The 26844-nt window shown below is 46.3% G+C and overlaps 1 protein-coding gene across 2 annotated transcripts in view; it reads left to right on the forward strand.

Moving 5' to 3' along the window:
• erbb2 (erb-b2 receptor tyrosine kinase 2) overlaps nt 1–26844 on the forward strand; it is a 79954-nt gene that overhangs the window by 27999 nt on the left and 25111 nt on the right. For both annotated transcript variants that reach the window (XM_038778616.1, XM_038778617.1), the window contains exons 3-14: nt 268–451; nt 3477–3614; nt 3740–3808; nt 6634–6752; nt 7353–7494; nt 7608–7724; nt 8261–8387; nt 9429–9502; nt 18634–18724; nt 20255–20454; nt 25382–25514; nt 25667–25757. In XM_038778616.1, the coding sequence (XP_038634544.1) occupies nt 268–451; nt 3477–3614; nt 3740–3808; nt 6634–6752; nt 7353–7494; nt 7608–7724; nt 8261–8387; nt 9429–9502; nt 18634–18724; nt 20255–20454; nt 25382–25514; nt 25667–25757 (1485 nt within the window). The remainder of the gene's footprint in view (nt 1–267; nt 452–3476; nt 3615–3739; nt 3809–6633; nt 6753–7352; nt 7495–7607; nt 7725–8260; nt 8388–9428; nt 9503–18633; nt 18725–20254; nt 20455–25381; nt 25515–25666; nt 25758–26844) is intronic.

A 26844-nucleotide genomic window follows, 5' to 3' on the forward strand; every position in this document is an offset into this window, starting at 1 on the left:
CATAACCAACCAGTCCTTTGTTTGGTGGAATGCCTGGATCTCAGATCCAGGGTCAGGGCAAGAATCAGCGGGAAGCACTGAACCATGCTCAGGAGCCTTGGCTGAGATCTGTGCAGAGCAGGGATAGAATCTGGCCTTTGCTGCTCTCTTGATGAGCAACTCTCAACTAAACTCACTGAATGATCAGAGGGCTTGTCTGTTGAAGAATTCTCTACTTTTTAAGAAGGTCCACGTTTGGGATTTATGGATCTTGTTTTTTTTGTGCAGAATATTCAGGAGGTTCAAGGTTATGTTTTAATAGCGCACAATGAAGTAGAATACATTCCTCTAGAAAATCTACGCATCATAAGAGGAAGCCAGTTGTACGAGGATCAGTTTGCACTGGCTGTCCTGTCTAACTTTAACCCCGGTGGTACTGGTCTCCGAGAGCTGCGCATGAGAAGTCTGACAGGTTTGAACATTTTTATAATTTCCCCTTTTCTGTTCCTCGGTCTCACGATTCTATAGACTCATCCAGCTGTCCGACATTGACCCAGATTTGAGGTCAGGAATAGAAAAGCTGACTGAAAAAATTCCTCCACTCCCCAAATAACCCAGGAACAGATCCTGACCTCCCTGTTTCTGCTCGTCATTCTCAGGAGATGGACTAACCTCTCCCAGGACTTTACAGAATGCTCCATTACCCACTGCAGCATGTTGGAATCATTCCTGGGTGACATGTCTGATCCCAGTTGGGGATTCCAATTCTGAACAAGTTATTATCACAGGAATTAGGCATTTTAGGGCCCTTTCACCTGTGATTAAAAATAAAGCTGGGCTTCTTTCAACAGTCAACAGGTCAAATCCAATTGGTTTCCCCGGCAGGAATTCCAGGGAATCAGCAAGGTGAAAAGATGAGTAGAGGAGGCAAAGAGTGCATGAAACTCATTAATGCCGACAACATTTTGCAGGTTAAGAAGAAGAGGAGAAAGAGTCTGTTGAGGCTCCCATCATTTTGAGAGTGAATGATTTAGAATGGGCACAGTTCAGTGAGCCTTTGGTAAATTCTACCATCTTGTAACAGAGATGACCTTGATGTGACTGGAGAACCAACACATCAGTATTGTTAACATCTTAAACCTAGCTCCACAAGAAATTGGAGCAAAGGGTATGGGCCACATGGCCCATCGAGCCTGCTATGCCATTCAGTATAATCATGGCTGATCTTGGCTTCAACTCCATTTTCCCATCAATCTCTGAGCATCCAGCCTATCAAACCCCTTCAGTATCATGCAGGTGTCAATGATATCACCTCTCATTCTTCTAAACTCCAGAGAATACAAACCCAATTTACTCAGCTGCCCATCATTGAACAACCCCCTCAACCCAAAGACCAATTTACTGAACCTTTTCCTATATCACCACCAATGTAAGTATATCCTTTCCTAAATGTGGAGACCAAAGCTGCACACAGTATTCCAGATGTGGTCTGACCAAACCCCTGTACAATTGTAACACGTCTTTTTTATTTGTGTTTTCCAATCCCCCTGCAATAGAGACGCACATGTCACCTGCCTTCCTAATTGCTTGCTGCACCTGTATGCTACAGTTCTATATTACTTGTACAAGCACTTCCAAGTCTCTTTGGACATCAACACTTACAATTTCCTTACCTTTTCAAAAAAATCTGCTTTTTTATTCTTATGCCTAAAATAAGTAACTTCACACTTCTCTACATTATACTCACCCAGCCTGTCTGAATCTTTGTGGCCTCCTCATAGCTTTTCCTCCCACTTAACTTGGTGCAATCAGCAATATTGAGTCCGCTACTCTCTGTCTCTTCATCTATTTCACTAATGCAGTGGTTAAGAATGCATACGGTATATTGCCTTTATTAGCCGAGGCCTAGAGTTTAAGAGCAAGGAGGTTATGCTGGAACTGTATAAAACGTTGATTAGGCCACAGCTAAAGTATTGTGAGCAGTTCTGGAATTCACATTATAGGATGGATGTGATAGCACTGGAAAGGGTTCAGAGGAGATTTACCAGGATGTTTTCTGGGCTGGAGAGTTTTAGTTATGAAGAGAGATTGGATAGACTGGGGTTGTTTTCCTTGGAGCAGAGGAGACTGAGGGGGGACATGATTGAGATGGATAAAATAATGAGGGACACAGGTAGAGTAGACAGGAATAAACATTTCCCCTTGGTGGAGGGATCAATGACCAGGGGGCATAGATTTTAGGTGAGGAGCAGGAGGTTTAGAGGGAATATGAGGAAAAACATTTTTACCCATAATGTGGTTGAAGTCTGGAACTCACTGCCTGAAAGGCTGGTGGAGGCAGAAACCCTCATAACATTTTAAAAGTATTTGTTTTTGACCAGCAGACTCAATGTGCTGAAGGGCCTTTTCTGTGCTGTATGACTCTATGAACTCAATGAGCCCTTATCTTGCATATTAAGCTTTTGTATGGCACCTTATCAAATGGCAATTGGAAATGCAAGTATGCTACATCTACTGATTCCCCTTTATCTACCTTATTAGTTACATCCACAAAAAGCCTGATAAATTTGTTAAACAGGATTTCCCTTCAGTGAAACCATGTTGACTTGTTCTAATCACACAATGCTTTTCTAATTGCATTGTTGAGACTTCCTTAAGAATAGATTCCAGCAGAGTGAGGAAGGTGCTGCTACAGAGGGGAAGGCAGGCAGGGGGTTTGGGTCTCCCGAACCTGATGTACTACTACTGGGCGGCGAATGTGGAGAAGGTACGGAACTGGGTCAGAGGGGTTGATTCCCAGTGGGTCAGAATGGAAGAGAGTTTCATGGGCACTATTTATTATGCACTTTCAAGAACTGGATAACATCGAACATTAGTTGGGGGGGATGGGTGGGGGGGGGGGGAGGGGGGCTGTGTATGTTAAAGGTGGCTATGGGTAATCCCTGATTCCTTTTTTGTCATCTGTTTATGTTAACATGCGGGCTGATGTCTGGGGCATGGTGGGAGGATGGGATTGTTATTATTGTTATGGGGTTTGAGATATTTGTTGTTGGTTATTGTTTGTTGTTGGTGGGTGTAAATTCGGGAGAAAAATTGTGAAAAAGTAGTAGAATAAAAATATTTTTTTTTTAAAAATGGATTCCAGCATTTTCCCAACATCTGATGTTAGACTGACTGGCCTGTAATTCACTACTCTCGGAAAGTGCAGAGGATTGGGTGATTAAGGTGTGTCAGGTTTATCGTCCTCACAGCCTGAATACATTCCCATTCTCTGAAATGGCCAGCCAGCAGGTTGCTCACTGCCACCTGCTCAAGGGAAAGTAGGGATGGGTATTAAATGTTGGTCTTGTCAGCGACGCACACATCTGAAGAATGAATTTAAAAGCATGCAGCCTGAGCAATTAATGATTTTGCTGAACTTAGTGACTCGTGTTTCCAGCGCCAAATGAGATGGAAGATTTGTGGTCCAGTCAATAATATCAATATGTGTTTGATAGAAATCCTGATTGGGAATGTTCAGATCAGCAATAACCCCTGGCTCTGTTATCAAGAGACGATCCAATGGGATGATATTCAGGACAAGAAAAACAGGATCCCTTTCGCAGGACCGCTGGACACGAACCGAACCGTGCAGTGTGAGTATATCCTTGATTAATTGGGGGGCATTAACAGCTCCACAACATGGCCATATGTCAGAGGTGTTACTGAGGGTTATGGACATTGGTTTAATATGGTCTGTGTATCTGTCTCTTTCTCTCAGGTGGTAACTGCAGCTCTGCCTGTAAATCAAGATCGTGTTGGGGCTCAGGTCCTGAATATTGCCAGATATGTAAGTGATTATCCAATAATTCTTTTATATTTGTATTACACAGCGGTTCGGGCTTGGAACAGGGTTCACCGCTTGGGTAAAGCTCCTATACAACGCTCCCATGGCGAGTGTACGGACCAACAATACCAACTCCCAATACTTCCAGCTGCACAGGGGCACCAGACAAGGATGCCCACTGTCCCCGCTGCTGTTCGCACTAGCAATCGAACCGCTAGCAATCGCGCTCAGGGCAGCAAAAAATTGGAGGGGGATCCGAAGGGGAGGCAGAGAGCACAGAGTCTCACTCTATGCAGATGATCTGCTCCTCTACATCTCCGACCCACAAAGCAGCATGGACGGAATCATCGCGCTCCTGAAAGAGTTTGGAGCCTTCTCGGGCTACAAACCCAACATGGGCAAAAGCGAGATCTTCCCAGTACACCCGCAAAGGGGGGGGGGGGGGGGGGGGGGGCAGCAGCACTAAAGGGGCTGCCGTTCAAACAAGCCCGACACAAATTCCGCTACCTGGGGATCCAAATAGCCCATGACTGGAAAGGGATCCACAAATGGAACCTCACCAGCCTGACGGAGGAAGTAAAAAAGGACCTGCAAAGATGGAATACACTCCCACTCTCCCTCGCGGGGAGAGTCCAGACGATCAAAATGAACGTACTGCCCAGGTTCCTCTTCCTGTTTAGATCCATTCCGATCTACATCCCCAAGGCCTTTTTCAAAGTGCTGGACAAACTTATCATGGCGTTCGTATGGGGGGTAAAAATGCTAGGATCCCAAAGAAGGTCCTACAAAAAACAAAATCCAGGGGGGGGCTAGTCCTCCCGAATCTACAATTCTACCACTGGGCGGCAACAGCCGAGCGAGTAAGGGGATGGATCCAGAAGCCGAGTGGGTGCGTGTGGAGGAGGCCTCCTGCATGGGGACCTCCCTCCGGGCCCTCGCCACGGCAGCACTCCCATCCCCACCCAAAAAACACTCCAGCAGCCCAGTGGTGACAGCCACCCTCCAATCCTGGAACCAACTGCGGCAGCAATTTGGCCTGACCAAAATGTCGGACAAGGCTCCCATCTGCAACAACCATAGGTTCGCACCAGCACTGACTGACGCCACCTTCAAAAGGTGGAGGCAGGACGGGGGGACACTGACAGTCAGGGACCTATACACGGACGACAGGATCGCAACACTGGACGAACTGACAGAGAAATTTCGGCTAGCTGGGGGGAACGAGCTACGATACCTGCAGCTCAAAAACTTCCTACGAAAGGAGACAAGGACGTACCCACAACCGCCACAAGACACTACTGGAAGACCTACTGGACGCAAGTATCCTAGAGAAAGGGAACTGTAGCGACATGTATGACCGACTGGTAGAAAGGGACGACACCGTACTGGACGCAACAAGAATGAAATGGGAGGACGACCTGGGGATTGAGATAGGGTGGGGACTCTGGAATGAAGCACTGCATAGGGTCAACTCCACCTCCACGTGTGCAAGGCTCAGCCTGACGCAACTAAAAGTGGTACATAGAGCCCACTTAACAAGAAACCGTATGAGTAGGTTCTTCCCGGAGGTGGAGGACAGATGTGAACGGTGCCAAAGAGGCCCGGCCAACCACGCCCACATGTTCTGGTCTTGCCCCAGACTTGTGGAGTACTGGACAGCCTTCTTCGAGGCTATGTCCAAAGTGGTGGGGGTGAGGGTGCAGCCATGCCCGATAGTGGCGGTCTTCGGGGTTTCAGACCAGCCAGATCTATTCCTGGGGAGGAGGGTGGACGCCCTTGCCTTTGTCTCCCTGATCGCCCGCCGTAGAATCCTGTTTGGCTGGCGGTCAGCAGCACCGCCCAGAGCTGCAGCCTGGCTGTCCGACCTCTCGGAATCTCTCCAAATGGAGAAAATCAAATTCGCCATCCGAGGGTCGGACGACGGCTTCCACAGAACATGGGAGCCATTCATGCAATTGTTCCGGGACCTGTTTGTAGCCAACGAACAAAAGGAAGAATAGTCGGGTGGCCAAGAATCAGGGGAAAATAGACGGGAATCGGGGGAAGGTAGCCGGGGGGGGGAGGCTACGGGTTCGTTATGGGGGTTTGATGGCTAGCTAAGGCCCAAAACCAAACTGTAAATAAATGCCTATAAACATGTGCCTCGGCCATATTGGAGATTGTAAAATATGTATGCTGGCTAAAGGGGGCGGCCACAGTTGTTATTACGAAGATGCTTACCTGTAAATATACATGTTAATTTTTGCGTGTTTTTTCTCTCAATAATTTGTAATTTGTTCAATATAAAATATGAAAACTCAATAAAAAACATTTTAAAAAAATATTTATATTACACTGCAATCTGAGTGCAAACCATACAGTTCTATCTGTTTGAATTCTTAATAATCTCTGCAAGTGCTGAGCTTTGTTGCAGTATCAGAGACACTGACTTCAGGAAGTTTGCTCATCCATGTAGGAGAGAACGTGAGGGCTGCTGTATCAGTTTCTTTCTGGCTGGGCAGTGGGCCACATATGTTCCAGTGATTTTTTTTTTTTTAACCTGCTCCTGTACTAAATATCCTGCCTGAACAGATGGACAATATGAGTGGCCTCAAGCCACCCTTGTCTCAGACCTTATACTCGGGTGGAGAAAGATATTTCTCCCAATTTCTGATTTGCTTAGGTTATTGGGAGGTGTTGTGTGGGATGGGAGGAACCCCGTTAGGCCTGTGCGTGTGGTCCTGTTATGCACTTGTACCACAGAATGTTTGCTCACTTTATTTTGACTCTGATGCTTGTGTGCTTTAACACACTTGGTACCTTGAACACTTGATTTTTTTGTGTTTCAGTAACTCGGACGGTCTGTGCCACCGAATGTCTGACTCGGTGTAAAGGACCAGACCCGACCGATTGTTGCCACAGCCAGTGTGCTGCAGGCTGCACTGGACCCAAGGACACTGACTGCCTGGTATGTACACACCCGGAGATCCCACCATAAGCAGCAGATAGAATTCCTCATTCGCAGGAAAACTGTGGTGTTATCATCACTTCCTTCTCTGGGGAAACTATAAAATAATCGATAGACTGATTAACTGTTTAACACATTGCGACATCAGCACTCCCTCCATCCACAATGGCTGCAACCAGCTTTATTGCAGTGATAGGTTGGTTATACCTGTACGATGGGAGGTTATTAAGGCTTACACAAACAATACGATGCTGGAGAGCATGGTGTGGGCCACCCACACCAACGGTCCCATTGGACATCAAAACAGATAGCAGAGCTGGAGTGTTATTCTTCCTTGGGCGGGGTGGTCTGGAATGCCTGTCTCCCCTGGCCGGGACCACCCGTGGTTCTGGCTGCCTGCACATTCTGGCACAGAAGTGGAATTGCGACCACTGTGCCATGGGAACAGTGTGTAAGAGAAGTAACGAGTGGACATTTCTCGATAATTCTTCTCTCTTTAATCCTATCGTCCTGTCCTGGGTTTTGTGCACAGCACAAGCTCCGTGTCTCTGATTAGGATCCTACTGGTGTGTGACTGTCTGACTCTTGTGTCTTTTCCAGGCCTGTTACCATTTCAGCAACGCCGGTACGTGTCGTGGAGACTGTCCACCACTCAACACATACAATGCTCACACCTATCAGATGGAGCCCAATCCCGAAGGAACATACATCTTTGGAGCCAGCTGTGTCAAAAAGTGTCCTCGTAAGACCCTATGTTTTTAATTCCTTCTTTATTTCTCTGTGCATTTATCTTTGACAGTGTTGTAATTTCCCATTGTCTCATTCCCTCCCCCTGTCCTCTCTTCACTCTCACAGGCAACTACTTAGCGAATAATGTTGGTTCGTGCACTCTGAACTGCCCAAACGACACCAGGGAAGTGAACAGGGGGGATGAACAGAAATGCGAGAAGTGCAATGGCCCCTGCCCCAAAGGTTAGTATTAAGTCAGGAAAAGTGAGGGGATACTGGTTCCTGCTGTGCACTGTGATGGGGTTGTAGGGTGAAGGATGGTGGGGTGAGACTTTGGTGATCCCAAAGATTCATTAATTTTTCCAACTTCTGATGAGTGACACGTGATTCCCATGGGCTGTGACTTTGGTTTTGTTAGTGACATAGATAAAATTGGCCCAGATTTAGTGCTTGTCCACTTTGAAGGATGAGCATGGGTTCATAATGCATGCTCCTGGCCCACAAGTATGGCAAGGCCTGGATTCTACCCTATAGGCAGAGTGCAGATTCGGACTGGAACTGGCCACATTTGGCCTCGCTGGAAGCCAGGAAGGAAACCTGATTTCTGCTGTGATCCCCATTGGCTGAGTCTGTTCAATAACTAGTTTCAGCACGTGTATGAACAGGACCTTTAGCGCGTTGATGAGCTTAATTCTCTGCAAGCCAAAATGATCCATGTATTTGATGTTTGCTGCAGACTGCTTCTCTGCTTATTGCTCACTAAGCCGTCTGTCTTGCAGTGTGTAATGGTTTGGGTGTAAACAGTCTGAAGGGTGTGCGGGCCGTGAACTCGAACAACATCGATTCCTTCGCTGGTTGCACCAAGATCTTCGGAAGCTTGGTGTTTGTTGCTGAGACTTTTTTTGGGTGAGTGCTGCCCACTGTGAACCCTGACTCTTCCTCTAATTTTATTACCTGACTGTATATCTACTTACTCACTCCAGTAACCAGCTGCTTAGACATAACTCTTCCTTCAGTGTAGGTTTTCCAAGATCCTTTTAAAAAATAAATTGAGTACCCAATTCTTTTTTTCCAATTAAGGAGCAATTTAGCGTGGCCGATCCACCTAGCCTGCACGTCTTTGGCTTGTGGGAGTGAGACCCACGTCGACACGAGGAGAATGTGCAAACTCCACACGGACGGTGACCCCGGGCCAGGATTGAACCCGGATCCTCAGCGCCGTGAGGCAGCAGCGCTAGCCACTGCGTCACCGTGCTGTCCAGGTTTTACAAGATCTTCCATGGTTTACATTAACTTAAACGTGCTGCAGGAAATTGTGGCACGGTTATTTTTCAGTGTGCACAAGGTATCCTGATTTGCACGAGGGGATCTGATGTAATCTCTTCCTAATGCTGTGGTTTCATATAATTTGCACCCATAGTCTCCTCTCTCTGGTGGAGACCACGTGCGGTCATCAGTCAAGAATCGTCAATCAACCCTGGCTCCGAACTTTAAGCCCTGACAGAAGTGCTGAGGATTTCTCTGGCTGTATAAGGACTATTTTGCCTACAATCTCAGCTGACCAGTTCTCGCTGAGATGATCTCCAGTACTGGGTCCCAATTTTGCACGAGCTAACCCCTTTACGGAAGGTAAAGAGTTTCCAGACTGTGACTGCAGAGTGCACAGTGCGAGCGAAGCATTTCCCCTTTGTTATGTGATTTTTCAACTTGAAACTGGCTAATGCTGATTCTGTCAGTGCTTCACACTGACGTGTCCCATCACATGAGTGCACCTCAATGAAGCACCCAATGTCCCACACAGTCCACCCACTGTCAGATTTACAAGCCAAGAAGGCCCCATGCTAGTGCGACAGGGGATCCACCAGAGGAGGCAGAATATTTCAATGTTTGTGCAGTGGAGCTGGTCATCTTTTCTGTGCTCTGAGTGTTTATTTTTTGCAATTTCAGTGACCCAGTTGCGAAGACCCCACCCCTGGATCCAAGGAAGCTGCAGGTTTTTGGTCCTTTGACAGAGATCACTGGTATGGACACTTGAGCATCAGTCAGGTTGTTGCAACTAGCCCTGTGTGTAACTGAGTTCCCACCGCTCTAGTCAAATGCAATGGCTTCAAAGACATTTGACAGAAGTAGGCCATTCAACTCATAATTCCTTTGTTACTACTGTACTACACCAAAACTATCAATAAACCCTTTTTCCTGCCCTATCCCTGAACCCTTCACTATTTTACGTCGTGTTTCTTTAATCATTCCCTGAAAGGCGCCCTGCCCGAACAGGCGGCGGAATGCAGCAACTAGGGGCTTTTCACAGTAACTTCATTGAAGCCCACTTGTGACAATCGATTATTATTATTATTATTAATAACTAAGAGCTGCAACCTGTGTGATAACGCCAACATATTCTGTATGAGAAATAATGTCTCCCCTCTCACTTTCATAGTTTCATGGAAGGAGGCCATTTGGCCCATCATTCCTGTGGTTGTTCTTTGAAAGAGCAATCCAATTAGTCCCACTTAGGAACACAGGAGCTGGCTATTCAGTCCCTCGAACCTGCTCCCCTATTCAATTAGATCACGGCTGATCACCTGCCTCAACACCACCTTCCTGCAGTATCCCCATATCCCTTAAAGTCATTGATCACCAGAACTTTATCAATTTCTGTCTTGAACATACTCAATGATTGAGCTTCCACAACCCTGTGGAGTAGAGAATTACGAAGGTTCACAACCCCCTGTGTGAAGAAATTCTTGCTGATCTTGTCTCAAATGAAATGAAAAATGAAAATGAAAATCGCTTATTGTCACAAGTAGGCTTAGAACATAAGAACTAGGAGCAGGAGTAGGCCATCTGGCCCCTCGAGCCTGCTCCGCCATTCAATGAGATCATGGCTGATCTTTTGTGGACTCAGCTCCACTTTCCGGCCCGAACACCATAACCCTTAATCCCTTTATTCTTCAAAAAACTATCTATCTTTACCTTAAAAACATGTAATGAAGGAGCCTCAACTGCTTCACTGGGCAAGGAATTCCATAGATTCACAACCCTTTGGGTGAAGAAGTTCCTCCTAAACTCAGTCCTAAATCTACTTCCCCTTATTTTGAGGCTATGTCCCCTAGTTCTGCTTTCACCCGCCAGTGGAAACAACCTGCCCGCATCTATCCTATCTATTCCCTTCATAATTTTAAATGTTTCTATAAGATCCCCCCTCATCCTTCTAAATTCCAACGAGTACAGTCCCAGTCTACTCAACCTCTCCTCATAATCCAACCCCTTCAGCTCTGGGATTAACCTAGTGAATCTCCTCTGCACACCCTCCACTGCCAGTACGTCCTTTCTCAAGTAAGGAGACCAAAACTGAACACAATACTCCAGGTGTGGCCTCACTAACACCTTATACAATTGCAACATAACCTCCCTAGCCTTAAACTCCATCCCTCTAGCAATGAAGGACAAAATTCCATTTGCCTTCTTAATCACCTGTTGCACCTGTAAACCAACCTTCTGTGATTCATGCACTAGCACACCCAAGTCTCTCTGTACAGCGGCATGCTTTAATATTTTATCGTTTAAATAATAATCCCGTTTGCTGTTATTCCTACCAAAATGGATAACCTCACGTTTGCCAACATTGTATTCCATCTGCCAGACCCTAGCCCATTCACTTAACCTATCCAAATCCCTCTGCAGACTTCCAGTATCCTCTGCACTTTTCGCTTTACCACTCATCTTAGTGTCATCTGCAAACTTGGACACATTGCCCTTGGTCCCCAACTCCAAATCATCTATGTAAATTGTGAACAATTGTGGGCCCAACACGGATCCCTGAGGGACACCACTAGCTACTGATTGCCAACCAGAGAAACACCCATTAATCCCCACTCTTTGCTTTCTATTAATTAACCAATCCTCTATCCATGCTACTACTTTACCCTTAATGCCATGCATCTTTATCTTATGCAGCAACCTTTTGTGTGGCACCTTGTCAAAGGCTTTCTGGAAATCCAGATATACCACATCCATCGGCTCCCCGTTATCTACTACACTGGTAATGTCCTCAAAAAATTCCACTAAATTAGTTAGGCATGACCTGCCCTTTATGAACCCATGCTGCGTCTGCCCAATGGGACAATTTCTATCCAGATGCCTCGCTATTTCTTCCTTGATGATAGATTCCAGCATCTTCCCTACTACCGAAGTTAAGCTCACTGGCCTATAATTTCCTGCTTTCGGCCTACCTCCTTTTTTAAACAGTGGTGTCACGTTTGCTAATTTCCAATCCACCGGGACCACCCCAGAGTCTAGTGAATTTTGGTAAATTATCACTAGTGCATCTGCAATTTCCCTAGCCATCTCTTTTAGCACTCTGGGATGCATTCCATCAGGGCCAGGCGACTTGTCTACCATTAGCCCCATTAGCTTGCCCATCACTACCTCCTTAGTGATAACAATCCTGTCATAGCCTCATTTCTATCAGTCGCTGGCATGTTATTTGTGTCTTCCACTGTGAAGACCGACCCAAAAAACCTGTTCAGTTCCTCAGCCATTTCCTCATTTCCCATTATTAAAACTCCCTTCTCATCCTCTAAAGGACCAATATTTACCTTAGCCACTCTTTTTTGTTTTATATATTTGTAAAAACTTCTACTGTCTGTTTTTATATTCTGAGCAAGTTTACTCTCATACTCTATCTTACTCTTCTTTATAGCTTTTTTAGTAGCTTTCTGTTGCCCCCTAAAGATTTCCCAGTCCTCTAATCTCCCAGCAATCTTTGCCACTTTATATGCTTTTTCCTTCAATTTGATACTCTCCCTTATTTCCTTAGATATCCACGGTCGATTTTCCCTCTTTCTACCGTCCTTCCTTTTTGTTGGTATAAACCTTTGCTGAGCACTGTGAAAATCGCTTGGAAGGTTCTCCACTGTTCCTCAACTGTTCCACCATAAAGTCTTAGCTCCCAGTCTACCTTAGCTAGTTCTTCTCTCATCCCCTTGTAATCTCCTTTGTTTAAACACAAAACACTAGTATTTGATTTTACTTTTTCACCCTCCATCTGTATTTTAAATTCCACCATATTGTGATCGCTCCTTCCGAGAGGATACCTAACTATGAGATCATGAATCAATCCTGTCTCATTACACAGGACAAGGTCTAGGACCGCTTGTTCCCTCGTAGGTTCCATTACATACTGTTCTAGGAAACTATCGCGGATACATTCTATAAACTCCTCCTCAAGGTTGCATTGACCGACCTGGTTAAACCAATCGACATGTAGATTAAAATCCCCCATGATAACTGCTGTACCATTTCTACATGCATCAGTTATTTCTTTGTTTATTGCCTGCCCCACCATAACGTTACTATTTTGTGGCCGATAGACTACTCCTATCAGTGACTTTTTCGCCTTACTATTCCTGATTTCCACCCAAATGGATTCAACCTTATTCTCCATAGCACCGATGTCATCCCTTACTATTGCCCGGATGTCATCCTTAAATAACAGAGCAACACCACCTCCCTTACCATCCACTCTGTCCTTCCGAATAGTTTGATACCCTCGGATATTTAACTCCCAGTCGTGACCATGTTTCAGTAATGGCTACTAAATCATAGTCATTTACGATGATTTGTGCCATCAACTTATTTACTTTATTCCGAATACTACGAGCATTCAGGTAAAGTACACTTATGTTGGTTTTTTTACCTCTGTTTTGAATCTTAACATCTCCAGTTTTATTCCTTTTGTTATTACTGGGCCTATTCACTGTGCTCCCCTCAGTCACTGTACCTTGTACTGTCGCCCTTTTAGATTTTTGACTATGTCTTCTCTGCCTTGCACTTTTCCCCTTCCTTTTGCTTCTGTCCCTGTTTTACTACCTTCCAACTTCCTGCATCAGTTCCCATCCCCCTGCCACATTAGTTTAAATCCTCCCCAACAGCTCTAGAAAACACCCCCCCTAGGACATCGGTTCCAGTCCTGCCCAGGTGCAGACCGTCCGGTTTGTATTGGTCCCACCTCCCCCAGAACCGGTCCCAATGCCCCAGCAATTTTAATCCCTCCCTCTTGCACCATCTCTCAAGCCACGCATTCATCCTATCTATCCTGACATTCCTACTCTGACTAGCTCGTGGCACTGGTAGCAATCCTGAGATTACTACCTTTGAGGTCCTACTTTTTAGTTTAACTCCTAACTCCCTGAATTCCGCTTGTAGGACCTCATCCCGTTTTTTACCTATATCGTTGGTGCCTATGTGCACCACGACAGCTGGCTGTTCACCCTCTCCCCCCCCCCCCCCCCCCCCCCCCCCCTCCCCCCAGAATGTCCTGCAGCTGCTCCAAGACATCCTTGACCCTTGCACCAGGGAGGCAACATACCATCCTGGAGTCTCGATTGCGTCCACAGAACCGCCTGTCTATTCCCCTTACGATCGAGTCCCCTGTCACTGTAGCCCTGCCATTTTTCTTCCTGCCCTGCTGTGCAGCAGAGCCAGCCACGGTGCCATGAACCTGGCCTCTGCTGCCTTCCCCTGGTGAGCCATCTCCCCCAACAGTATCCAAAGCGGTATATCTGTTTTGCAGGGAGATGACCGCAGGGGACACCTGCACTGCCTTCCTACTCTTGCTCTTTCTTTTGGTCACCCATTTTCATCTCCCTCATTAATTTTCACCTGCGGTGTGACCAACTCGCTAAACGTGCTATCTACGACCTCCTCAGCATCGCGGATGCTCCAAAGTGAGTCCATTCGCAGCTCCAGAGCCGTCAAGCGGTCTAACAGGAGCTGCAACTGAACACACTTCTTGCACGTGAAAGAGCCAGGGACAGTGAACGTGTCCCTGAGCTCCCACATCGCACACGAGGAGCATGACACGGGTCTGGGATCTCCTGCCATGTATTAAACCTTAGGTAAACTTATACAACAACAATTTCAAAATAAAAATAAATAAATTAGACAATGAAAAGAATGAAAAGAAAAACTACTTACCAGTCACTTACCAGGGTTAGAATGCACCTCCAAAAAAGCGCCTCCTCACACTCTGCACCGAATTACCTCACTGCACCAAATTACCAAGTTGCAATCCCCACTCTGGATGAGTCTCACTCCGGATGTGTGTCCTGGAAAAGCGCTAGCTTCAAATTAAGTTACTGTGAAAAGTCCCTAGTCGCCACATTCCGGCGCCTGTTCGGGGAGGCTGGTACGGGAATTGAACCGTGCTGCTGGCCTGCCTTGGTCTGCTTTAAAAGCCAGCGATTTAGCCTAGTGTGCTAAACCAACCCCCTTGTCCTGAGAGTATATCACCTGTTTTTAGACCCAATAGCGAGGGCACCTGACCATCCTGTCAGGTCCTGTAAGAATTCTGTACATTTCAATGAGGCCACCGCTCAATCTTTGAAAATCTAGGGAATACAAATTCCGTCTTCTCAAACTATCCTCATAAAACCTGTCACCCCAAGAATCAGCCCCTAGATGGCACGTGTATCGTTCCTTAGGTAAGGGGACCAAAACTACACACACTACTCCAGGTGGGGTCTCAGCAAGGCTTTGTACAACTGCAACAAGGCATCTTTCCTCCTGTACTCGTATACCCTTGCGATGAAGACCAACATACCATTTGTCTTCCTCATTGCTTGCTGCACTGCATGCTAACGTTTCATGGCCCCCAGGTACCTATGGACACAAGCACTTCCCAAACTCTCACCATTGAAGAAATATTCTGCATTTGGTTTTTCTTCCAACGTGGATAACTCCACATTTATTCACATTATGTTCCATCCCATTCACTTAGTCTGTGCAATCAAAGAGAAAATCCTGGAAAATTTCAGCAGGTCTGACAGCATCTGTAGGGAGAGAAAAGAGCTAATGTTTTGAGTCCAGATGACCCTTTGTCAAAGCTAAAGACAGAGAAAGTGGGAAATATTTATACTGTGGAGTGAGAATGAAAGATGAGTCATAGCCACAGAAACCCAGGGAAACGGGGCCAATAGCCACAGAAAGCAAGGGGAAAGAGTGCTAATGGCAGTCCCCAGAGAGAACAAAAGGTGTGAAAGGCCTAACTGCAGAGAAACTAACATCAACACCTTCTGGTGCCTAGATGTAGCAACACTGGCGAGTTTCTGCTCCCCGGACCTTGAACACCTGACGCTAAAATGCCGCCCCTACTACTTTCCGCGGGAGTTCAGTTCCGTTATCCTGACGGCAGTTTACATCCCACCCCATGCGAACGTGAAAATCGCACTGGACGAAATATTCACCACCACAAGTAGCCTTGAAACGAAACATCCCCAGGCCTTGTTCATTGTAGATGGGGACTTCAATCAGGCCAAGCTCAAGAGCGTACTACCAAGTTACCACCAACACGTCACCTGTTCCACCAGAGGCCCAAACATCCTGGACCACTGCTACACAAATATCAAACATGCCTCCCGCTGTATCGCCCGCCCACACTTTGGCAATCTGACCACAAGGCTGTGCTCCTGCTCCCGGCTTCTCAGCAAAAAACTGTAGCGGGAGAATCCGTCAAAGAAAGTTGTGCATTGTTGGTCTGAGGAATCAGATGATCTCCTAACGGACTGCTTTGAGTCAGTGGACTCGTAAGTATTTAAAAACTCTGCGACCAGCCTGAGCGAGTACGCCACTACAGTAACTGACTTCATTAGTCAGTGTGTAGAAGACTCTGTGCCAAAGAAGCAAATTCCCGTGTTTCCCAACCGGAAACCCTGGATGAACAGGGATAGCCACTGCTTGCTGAAGTCTAGGTCTGAGGCGTTCAAGTCAGGCGACCCTGACCACTACAAGAAAGCCAGATATGATCTAAGAAATCCATCAAAGATGCCAAAAGACAGTACCGGACCAAGTTCGAGTCCCAGGCTAGCCACACGGATCCCCGCCGTCTATGGCAAGATCCGCAAGACATAACAGGCTACAATATGAAGGCATGTAAAATCACCGGCTCCAACGTACCCCTCCCTGATGAGCTCGACGCATTCTATGCCCGCTTTGAGCAAGAGGTCAGCGATAGCCAGCCCTCCACCCCAGAAGCCGCGGATGAAGTTGTATCTGAGATCACCATTGCAGACGTCAGAGCAGCCTTCTTGAAGGTCAACCCATGGAAAGCCACTGGACCGGATGGGGTACCCGGACGAGCATTCAGGTCTTGCGCGGATCAGCTGGCGGGGGTATTCGTAGACATCTTCAACCTCTCTTTACAACAATCTGAGGTCCCTATCTGCTTCAAGAAGACGACCATCATCCCTGTACCAAAAAATGTCGAGCAGCGTGCCTTAATGACTATCGTCCAGTGGCTCTGACATCCATCATCATGAAGTGCTTCGAAAGGTTAGTCATGGCATGAATCAACTCCAGCCTCCCGGATTGCTTTGATCCACTACAGTTTTCCTACCGCTGCAACAGGTCCACAGCAGATGCTATCTCCATGGCCCTGCACTCTAACTTGGAACACCTAGATAACAAAGACACCTATGTCAGACTCCTATTTATCGACTGCAGCTCAGCCTTCAACACCATCATTCCTACAAAACTCATCTCCAAACTCCTTGGCCTCGGCTCCTCCCACTGCGACTGGATCCTGAACTTTCTAACCCACAGGCCACAATCAGTAAAGATAGGCAACAACACCTCCTCCACGATCATCCTCAACACCAGTGCCCCACAAGGCTGCGTCCTCAGCCCCCTACTACTTATATGTGGCCAAATTCCCCATCAACTCGATTTTCAAATTTGTTGATGACACCACCGTAGTGGGTCGGATTTCAAACAATGATGAGACAGAGTACAGGAATGAGATAGATAATCTGGTGAACTGGTGCGACGACAATAATCTCTCCCTCAATGTCAACAAAACGAAGGGGATTGTCATCGACTTCAAGAAGCGTAGTGGAGAACATGCCCCTGTCTACATCAATAGGAACGAAGTAGAAAGGGTCGAGAGCTTCAAGTTTTTAGGTGTACAGATCACCAACAGCCTGTCCTGGTCCCCCCATGCCGACACTGTAGTTAAGAAAGCCCACCAACGACTACTTTCTCAGAAGGCTAAGGAAATTTGGCATGTCAGCTATGACCCTCATCAACTTCTCCAGATATGCCATAGAAAGTATTCTTTCTGGTTGTATCTCAGCTTGGTATGGAGCCTGCTCTGCCCAAGACCGCAGAAACTACAAAAGGTTGTGAATGTAGCCCAGTCCATCACACAAACCAGCCTCCCATCCATTGACTCTATCTATAATTCCTGCTGCCTCAGAAAGGGAGCCAGCATGATTAAGGACCCCACGCATCCCGGACATACTCTCTTCCACCTTCCGTCAGGAAAAAGATACTAAAGTTTGAGGTCACGTACCGACCGACTCAGGAACAGCTTCTTCCCTACTGCCATCAGACTTTTGAATGGACCTACCTCGTATTAAGTTGATCTTTTCTCTACACCTTGCTATAACTGTAACATTATATTCTGCAGTCTCTCCTTCCTTCCCTATGTACGGTATGCATTGTTTGTACAGCATGCAAGAAACAATACTTTTCACTGTATACTAATACATTTCATTTCATTTTCATGTGACAATAATAAATCAAATCAAAAGAGGGTAAACTGACAGGTGTAGATGTGGGGGGAGGGGAAGGGGGAAGCAAAGGGGAGAAATGGTAACGAAAGGAGGATAAAATGGGGGGGGGGGGGGTTAAATATATATAAAGAAAGGCAAGAAAGAAATAAATGGTAAAAAACAGTTAAAATGAAATGGGATGAAAACAAATGGGTCGAGGTGGGGTGGAGCTAATCATCTGAAGTTATTGAATTTGATGTTGAGACTGGAAGGCTGTAGCGTGCCTAACCGGAAGATGAGATGTTGATCCTCCAGTCTGCATTGAGCTTCACTGGAACATTGCAGCAGGCCAAGATCCCGGTTCTGGGCCACTGTCCGTGTGGAGTTTGCACATTCTCCCTGTGTTTGCGTGGGTTTCGTCCCCACAACCCAAAAATATGCAGGGTAGGTGGATTGACCACGCTCAATTGTCCCTTTATTGGAAAAAATGAATTGGGCACTCTGAATTTATTGTTTTTAAAACATTGAATTCAACAACTGATTGTAGCGTTCTCTGTATGATGCCATGAATCTGTTTTGATTCAATTTATTTTACTCTGCAGGCTATTTATATATTGAAGCCTGGCCACGGAATTTTACTGATCTAAATATATTTGAGAATCTTGTTGTCATCCGAGGACGAGTATTGTCCAGGTAAGATTCACTTTGACCAATTCCTGCAGTCAAGGCAATCCTCTTGGTCACAGTGGTCCAGCATCAGTGCACATGTATCTCCCGCACTCACACCTGGATCCCGTGTGCCCGCCGCACTCTGGGCCGGTTCCCGTGTGCCCGCCGCACTCTGGGCCGGTTCCCGTGTGCCCGCCGCACTCTGGGCCGGTTCCCGTGTGCCCGCTGCACTCAAGGCCGGTTCCCGTGTGCCCGCCGCACTCTGGGCCGGTTCCCGTGTGCCCGCTGCACTCAAGGCCGGTTCCCGTGTGCCCGCTGCACTCTGGGCCAGTGCCCGCCCGTACCCTGGATCAGTGCCCGCCCGCACTCTGGGCACCGCAGTTCCCGCCATGCTCTGAGGCGCTTCCCGTGTGCCCACCCGTGCTCTGTGCCTGTGCCCGCCTGTGTTCTGGGCCGGTGCCCGCCGTGCTCTGGGCCGGTTCCTGTGTGCCTGCCCGCGCTCTAGGCAGGTGCCCGCGCTCTGTGCCGGCCGGCTCTCTGGGCCGGCGTGATGAGTGTAGCAATTTCAGATATGTACTGTATTATATGTATTTGGTTCAGGAAGTGTTAAAAGCTTGGGTTAGTGTGTGTATGCAACTGCTGCAGTAATGTTTTTAAAAAGAACAGCCACTTTGGCTACAGAGATGCAATTAAAGCATTGTAAAAGTAAGAGCTAATGGAATTTTGTTTATATAAAGCAGGTTCCTGGGGAGTAGATTATTAGAGACATTGTGTTTTGCTTCAGTAAGATGATATTGTTAATGGGAGGAACCAGGGGCTGAAGCAGTTGGGTGTGAGATTTGGACTTCAGTTGTGATCTGTCGGTGAACAGACTAGCAGTTTCTCTCAAAGCAGTTTAGTGAAAAATTGGTTTTGCTTGTGAACTGAACGCCAGTTTCTGAAAAGGATGGCAGGTTAAACAATTGTTTGACACAGGCATGAATCAGCAAGCTGGTTTCCTACCAGATCCTTCTCTCAAAGCAGTTCATCCAAGACATCTCTTTACAGCAAATATTCCTGGGTTGGCTATCTGTATTTAATAGTGGATTGTGACCTGAGATAGGTTTTGCTTGAGTGGAGATAAAGCATTGCAGTTAGGATTTAGTGTTTCATTGTCATTGTTAAGCATTGTTTAACTGGTAATTCTAAGCTATTATTTTCATGATGGTAAATCTAGTTTTAATAATAAACATACCATTATCCCTATTTGTGTGTAGATTCATTTCTGGTTGAAGCATCCTTTCCTCAGTTTTACAAATAAAATAAAATATTGGGACTTCTGTCTGATATCCCAGAAACTGTTAGCGTCTGGGATCGTCCAACAGCCACGCTTACGCCGCGCTCTAATCGCTGAACTTACACTGCCTTTATATTTGCACTAATTGTTACACGTCGATTAATGCACTTAGACTGGAGGGAGTCATTGTAAAAATTCTGTTTTTTAACAATTCTAAGCGATCAAGATAGTTTGTAAATTAATTTTTAATTTTGATTAGGCTCCCTCTCTGTTTACAGAGGTACTTATGCATTGTTAGTGCAGAATCTCCAGATACAATCTCTGGGATTTCGGTCTTTGAAAGAAATTAGTAATGGGCTGGTGCTTATTCACCAAAACCCTAACCTCTGCTACGCCAGCTCTATTCCCTGGATTCGTTTGTTTAAGGAGGAGCGTCAGGAGGCGTTGATAACGGCTAACAAACCACAGGACATGTGTGGTAAGTAGAAACGTCCACAGGCAAGTAGTACATTGGCTATTGAATCCTTTGTGGTAAAACCTCAGATATCTGCACCTCTAATTCTAGCCTCATAGAAGGAGGCCATTCGGCCCATCGAGTTTGCACCCACCCATTGAAACAGACTCTTACTTAAGCCCCACACCTCCATCCTATCCCAGTAACCCCACCTAACCTTTTGGACACTTATGGGGCAATTTAGCATGGCCAATCCACCTAATCTGCACATCTTTGGACTGTGGGAGGAAACCGGAGCACCCGGAGGAAACCCACGCAGACACGGGGAGAACATGCAGACTCCACACGTTCAATCACCCGAGGTCGGAATTGAACCCGGATCCCTGGAGCTGTGAGGCAGCAGTGCTAACCACTGTGCCACCTTGCCGGCTCTTGAATATCCCTGAATTTAATCAATCCACCATTGGGGGTGGTCACACCACCTTCACTTGCTTCAGTCCCGACCTCTAGAATTCCTCCACCTCACAATCTTGTTTTCCCCCTTTAAGACACCACTTAGAACATAGAACATAGAACAGTACAGCACAGAACAGGCCCTTCGGCCCTCGATGTTGTGCCGAGCAATGATCACCCTACTTAAACCCACGTAACCCGTAACCCAACAATCCCCCCATTAACCTTACACTATGGGCAATTTAGCATGGCCAATCCACCTAACCCGCACATCTTTGGACTGTGGGAGGAAACCGGAGCACCCGGAGGAAACCCACGCACACACGGGTAGGACGTGCAGACTCCACACAGACAGTGACCCAGCCGGGAATCGAACCTGGGACCCTGGAGCTGTGAAGCATTGATGCTAACCACCATGCTACCGTGAGGCCCCAACTTAAAACCTAGGACTGATCAAGTTATTGGTCATTTGACCTCTTATCTGCTCAAATGGCTCGACGGCATTCTTTGTTTTATAATATTCCCATGGAACGCCTTGGGACATTTCCTTATGTCAAAGGCGCAGTGCAAATATAAGCATTGTTGTTACAAATGTACACTTAAAATATGAAAGTTGACTGAAATATAGAATCATTTGGGAAGAATAGAAATGCTGACCAGCCTGGTTCCATTGTTGCTAATACGCAGCTTTAGTTTAGTTTACCTCGTGAGGAATAATTAAAGTGTTGGGTACAAACTCCAGTTAATTTTGTTTGAGTGATCCGCGTCGAGTGAGACCCGTTTTAAATTGCTCCACTTTAACGCCGGTCAGTTAATAGGGCCTGTATTCAATTTAGTGTTGCAAGTTTAATTTTAAAGTCGATTTGTGGTCTGCGTGGAGTTTGCACATTTATGCCTGCATAGGTCTCACCCCCACAACCTAAAGATGTTTGATTCCTGGCTTGGGTCGCTGACTGTGCGGAGTCTGCACGTTCTCCCCGTGTCTGCGTGGGTTTCCTCCGGGTGCTCCGGTTTCCTCTCGCAAGTGCTGACGGACGTGCTGTTAGGGTGAATTGGACATTCTGAATTCTCCCTCAGTGTTCCCGAATAAGCGCCGGAATGTGGCGACTAGGGGTTATTTACAGTAACTTCATTGCAGTATTAATGTAAGCCTACTTGTGACAATAATTATTAGATTATTATAATAATGCCTGGTAGGTGGATTGGCCACGATAAATTGCCCCTTAATTGGAAAAAAATTTATTTAAAAAAAATTAAGTTGATGAAATGAAATGAAAATGAAAATGGCTTATTGTCACGAGTAGGCTTCAATGAAGTTACTGTGAAAAGCCCATAGTCGCCACATTCCGGCGTCTGTTCGGGGAGGCTGTTACGGGAATCGAACTGTGCTACTGGCCTGCTTGGTCATTCGGCGTGTTCACATTGACTCTATGCACCATAGAAAGCATCCTATCGGGCTGCATCACAGCCTGGTATGGAAACTGCTTGGCCCAAGATCGCAAGAAACTTCAGAGAATCGTGAACACCGCCCAGACCATCACACAAACCTGCCTCCCATCCATTGACTCTGTCTGCACCTCCCGCAGCCTTGGTAAAATGGGCAGCATAATTAAAGACCCCTCCCACCCGACTTACTCACTCTTCCATCGGGCAGGAGATGCAAAAATCTGAGGACACAAACTAACTGATTCAAAAACAGCTTCTTCCCCGCTGTTACCGGACTCCTAATTTCTTCCCACATCTTCTCTACTGAGTAGTTCTACACTCTTGTATGCTTCACCCGATGTCTGTGTCTATGTTTTTACATTGTGTATTTTATGTTTGCCCTATGTATTTTCTTTTCATGTACGGAATGATCTGTTTGAGCTGTACGCAGAACAATACTTTTCACTTGGTACATGTGACAATAAACAAATCCAATCCAAGACATGAAAATATGGATATGAATATGACAGCATAAAGTAATTTGGTACATATTTAGGTTAATTTACGAGACAAAAGCTATGAATCAAACAGTAGAAAATGTATTCCCTGGGAAGAGCCACCTGCAGCAATTATTAATAATTAAATATGTATTCTTCAAGCATAATAGTGATAAAGCCTATAAATCCTTGTTAACCGTGAAATGCTCGCAAGGCATAATGGGACTTAGTCAACTAACTTAGCCACATTCTTTAGAAACGAGGATTCACACAGAATACAGCCTGTTCAGAAAACATTTCTTATCAGCAGCTCCAGGCAGCCCGTGCAAATATAGACAATGGTTCCAGTCAGGAACCAGGTTAAGATAAGGTTGATTGTATATATAAAGAACCAAGGACAGGGGATAAGGTATGTGGAAAACATCAGGAGACCATGAATGAAACCCTAAAGGTCCATGAGCTGACCACGAGGTCCTATTGGTCAGTGTATGTATTTATAGCTGCAATGATTGGATCATGTCCAGCCGAGCTGGGCTACTAACCTTTTGAAAATTGTATAATTACTGAACTAAGAACAGTGTAAACTTAGAGTCGATCTGGAACTGCCCCAGATTGCTCCCCCACGTACGTTGGCTAAGCTTGGAAAATAAAGACTGTTTTTAACCAGATTTGCTGTCTCTGCGAGTCTTTGTGTTAGCTGACCTGTAATTAAGAAGGGAAACCCCTCGCGTGAAAGCCAGCTTAATACGTAGTTTCTGAAAATGCTCCTACAGAAATTGGCGCAGCGAGCAGGGTCACTCACTGGACTCCAGAGGCATGATTGTTCTCCTAAGCATGTGAAAACGTTATTATATACCACCCAGTAGGGTGGCACAGTGGTTAGCACTGCTGCCTCACGACTCCTAGGACCCGAGCTCGATCCCAGCCCTAGGTCACTGTCCGTGTGGAGTTTTCACATTCCCCCCGTGTCTCCATGGGTCTCACCCCACAACCCAAAAGATGTGCAGGCTAGGTGGATTGGCCATGCTAAATTGCCCCTTAATTGGAAAACAAAGTAATTGGGTACTCTAAATTTATTTTTTAAAAAGTAAAAAAAAAAATTACCATCCAGTAGATAGAGGAATCACCCTAGCTACCTTAATCTAATGGTCTTTTGCCCTGAGAGCCCTTTCAATTTTTTTTCACAGGATTTGGCCAGCATTATTATTGTCCGTCCCTAGTTTTGCTTGAGAAGGTGGTGGTGAGCTGCTTTCTTGAACCATTGCAGTCCATGTGGTGTAGGTACACCCACAGTGCTGCTGGGAAGGGAGTTCCAGGATTTTTACCCAGTGAGAGTGAAGGAATGATGATATACTGTATTTCCAAGTCAGAATAATGTGTGCCTTGGAGGGGAACCTCCAGATGGTGGTATTTCCAAGCACCTACTGTCCTTGTCCTCCCAGCTAATAGAAGTTACAGGTTTGGATGGTGCTGGCAGAAGGCAACATGATCCAATTAATGCCATTTTGAAGCTCGGTTTTGCTGTTCCAACGACACTAGAAGAGTGTTCCACTCTTCCCGCTGGCCCTATGATTTACTGCCTCTCCTGTTCCCTGTCCCCTTCTCACAGCTGACTCTCCAGTTTGCAGTGTCTGTCACTCTCTGATCCTCCCTCCTGCCACCTTTCCAGCTCACGGCTTACCAGCTGCAAGGCAAAGCGGCTCTTCTGCCTTTAGCTGCTCATCCTCAGAGCCTTCACTCTGAATGAGGGGTTGGGAGAAGGAAGCAGTGAGTGAAGAGATGGGGAGCAGGAGGTTTGACAAGCGAATGAGTCTGCAGTGATCGGAGGATCAGGGAAAGGCAGAGGCTGCACACTGGAGGATCTGCGGCAACCTTAAAAACCAACGAGTGGTAGACGGCGAGAGCGGGATGTCCAGCGAGCGGGAGAGTCAGTTTGTGGGACACAAATAGAAAGTGAATATGTTTTACAAAATACTTTTGCATTTTATTTTTAAAGTTATTTCATTTAACAATTTAGCAATTCTAAATATTTTGACTTAACAGGGTGTAATGTTTTTTAATGGCCGGCATGGTGGCGCAGTGTTTAGCACTACTGCCTTAGAACGCTGAGGACCGGGTTGGATCCCGGCCTTGGGTTACTATTCGTGTGGTGTTTGCACATTCTCCCCGTGTCTGCGTGGGTCTCACCCCCACAACCCAAAAATGTGTAGAGTAGGTGGATTGGCCATGCTAAATTGCCCCTTAATTGGAAAAAAAGATTGGGTACTCCAAATTCTTTTTAAAAATAGTTTTTTTACTGAAGGTAAATGTTCTACCGAGAAAATGTGATTCACTCATTTGTGAAGCTCAAAATTGCCATATCAGTCACTCCTGTCTGGTACTGTACAGCCCGTGGGTGTCTCAGTTCCTGTCCCCACAATGGGTAAAAGGGAATGATTCATTCCATAGGTACTGTACAACCCAGGTGTACATGGTGTCAGCAGAGTTGTGAAAAAACCTGGAGTATACCTTAAACTCACCTGGCTACAAGTCACAGTTCTGTCTGATTTTTGCATCTGACTTGCTTTTCCCCACAGAAGCTGAAGGAAGTATCTGCTACAGTCTGTGCACAAACAACACCTGTTGGGGCCCAGGACCAACAAACTGCCTCTCTTGTGAGAAGTTCTTCCGAGGCCGAGAGTGCGTGGAATCATGCAACTTATATGAGGGGTAAGAGCGCATTAATTAAATGCGGTTGGTGGGTTGGGAATGGGGTCATGGACCACAGCGTGGCGTAGTATGAGGGTTTTTGGGGAAAGGAGTGCCTCAGGAGAGGCGCCTGGCTGCTTTCTTAACTCATGCTTTGTTTTCCTTTATTCTAGGGTGGTGAGAGAGTACCTGCAGGAGCTGTCTTGTATTCAGTGTCACAAGGAATGTCTCCCACAAAACAAAAACCTGAGCTGCAGCGGAATGGTAAAGAACAGTTTGACTGCTCACTTCACATACCAGTGCTGTACAGTCACAAACGTGTGAATGCATCCAGGTTGTACTGTCTGCATGCCCTTGGTCATGGCTGATTTGGAATAATTGAAGAGGAGGAGTGGGGAGCAGGGAAAGGATTCCTGGGGCAGTGGAGTGAGACAAAGAGGGTATATTGGGCAGTAGCCGGATCGGGAGAATGGGAGAACTGTCAATTTGGAAAACCTTTTCTTTGTTAACTATGTCTTGTCTTCAGTGTGAGGTGAAATCCCCTTTTGTGTGCCAGCTTTGGTGTGAGGCAGAGGGTGAGAATGTTCAGCCTCCTCACTTGGGATCAAGCAGTACAATGGTGGGAAATCCAGCTGACTCGCAGACACTCCACTGCTGTGGGCTGTGCTCAGTATCTTCCCCAAGTAGCCATTCGTCCTGTCTGAGTTCTCAACCCCCCCCCCGCCTCGTTTAACAACAGAGCTGACATCAAATGAGGGGATGGGAGCAGTTGTTAGTCGTCTCCCATTCTTGTGGGTTCAGTTTAATATCCCCACGGTCTTCCGTGACTCCTTCCCACCCACCCACAGTGTACTTTGTCACCATATGCAGTCACTCGCCTCAGAGTGGTCATAACCTTTTAAATTTCAGTTGCAGGACTAATTTTCTGCATCTTCCTTTCAGTGAGCATCAGCACAAAGTCAGAGCTGGACTCCGATTTCATGACAATTGTTTTTTACAGTTCGATACAAACATACAAATTAGGAGCAGGATGAGGATACTGAGCCCTTCAAACCTGCTACACCATTCAATAGAGTCATGGCTGATCTGATTGTCGTTTCAACCTCCATTCCTGCCTACCCCCAATAATAACCTTCCGCTTCCTGGTTAATCAAGAATTTTTCTTCCCTCCCAACACCTCTGGGTTGCCTCCGGGAAACAAGCATCCAAAGACCGAAAGATCTGGCCCATCTGTCTATCTGTGTATACGTCTGTCTATAGTTGAACGTTGCTCTGTGACTGTGGTGCATTGCGGACTTGCTTTGCATTGGCTACTGGACTCTCCTGCTGCAGGAAGCAAGCTGGCTTTAAA

The sequence above is a fragment of the Scyliorhinus canicula genome, chromosome 19 (genome assembly GCF_902713615.1).
Source record: "Scyliorhinus canicula chromosome 19, sScyCan1.1, whole genome shotgun sequence".
Lineage (NCBI taxonomy): Eukaryota > Metazoa > Chordata > Chondrichthyes > Carcharhiniformes > Scyliorhinidae > Scyliorhinus > Scyliorhinus canicula.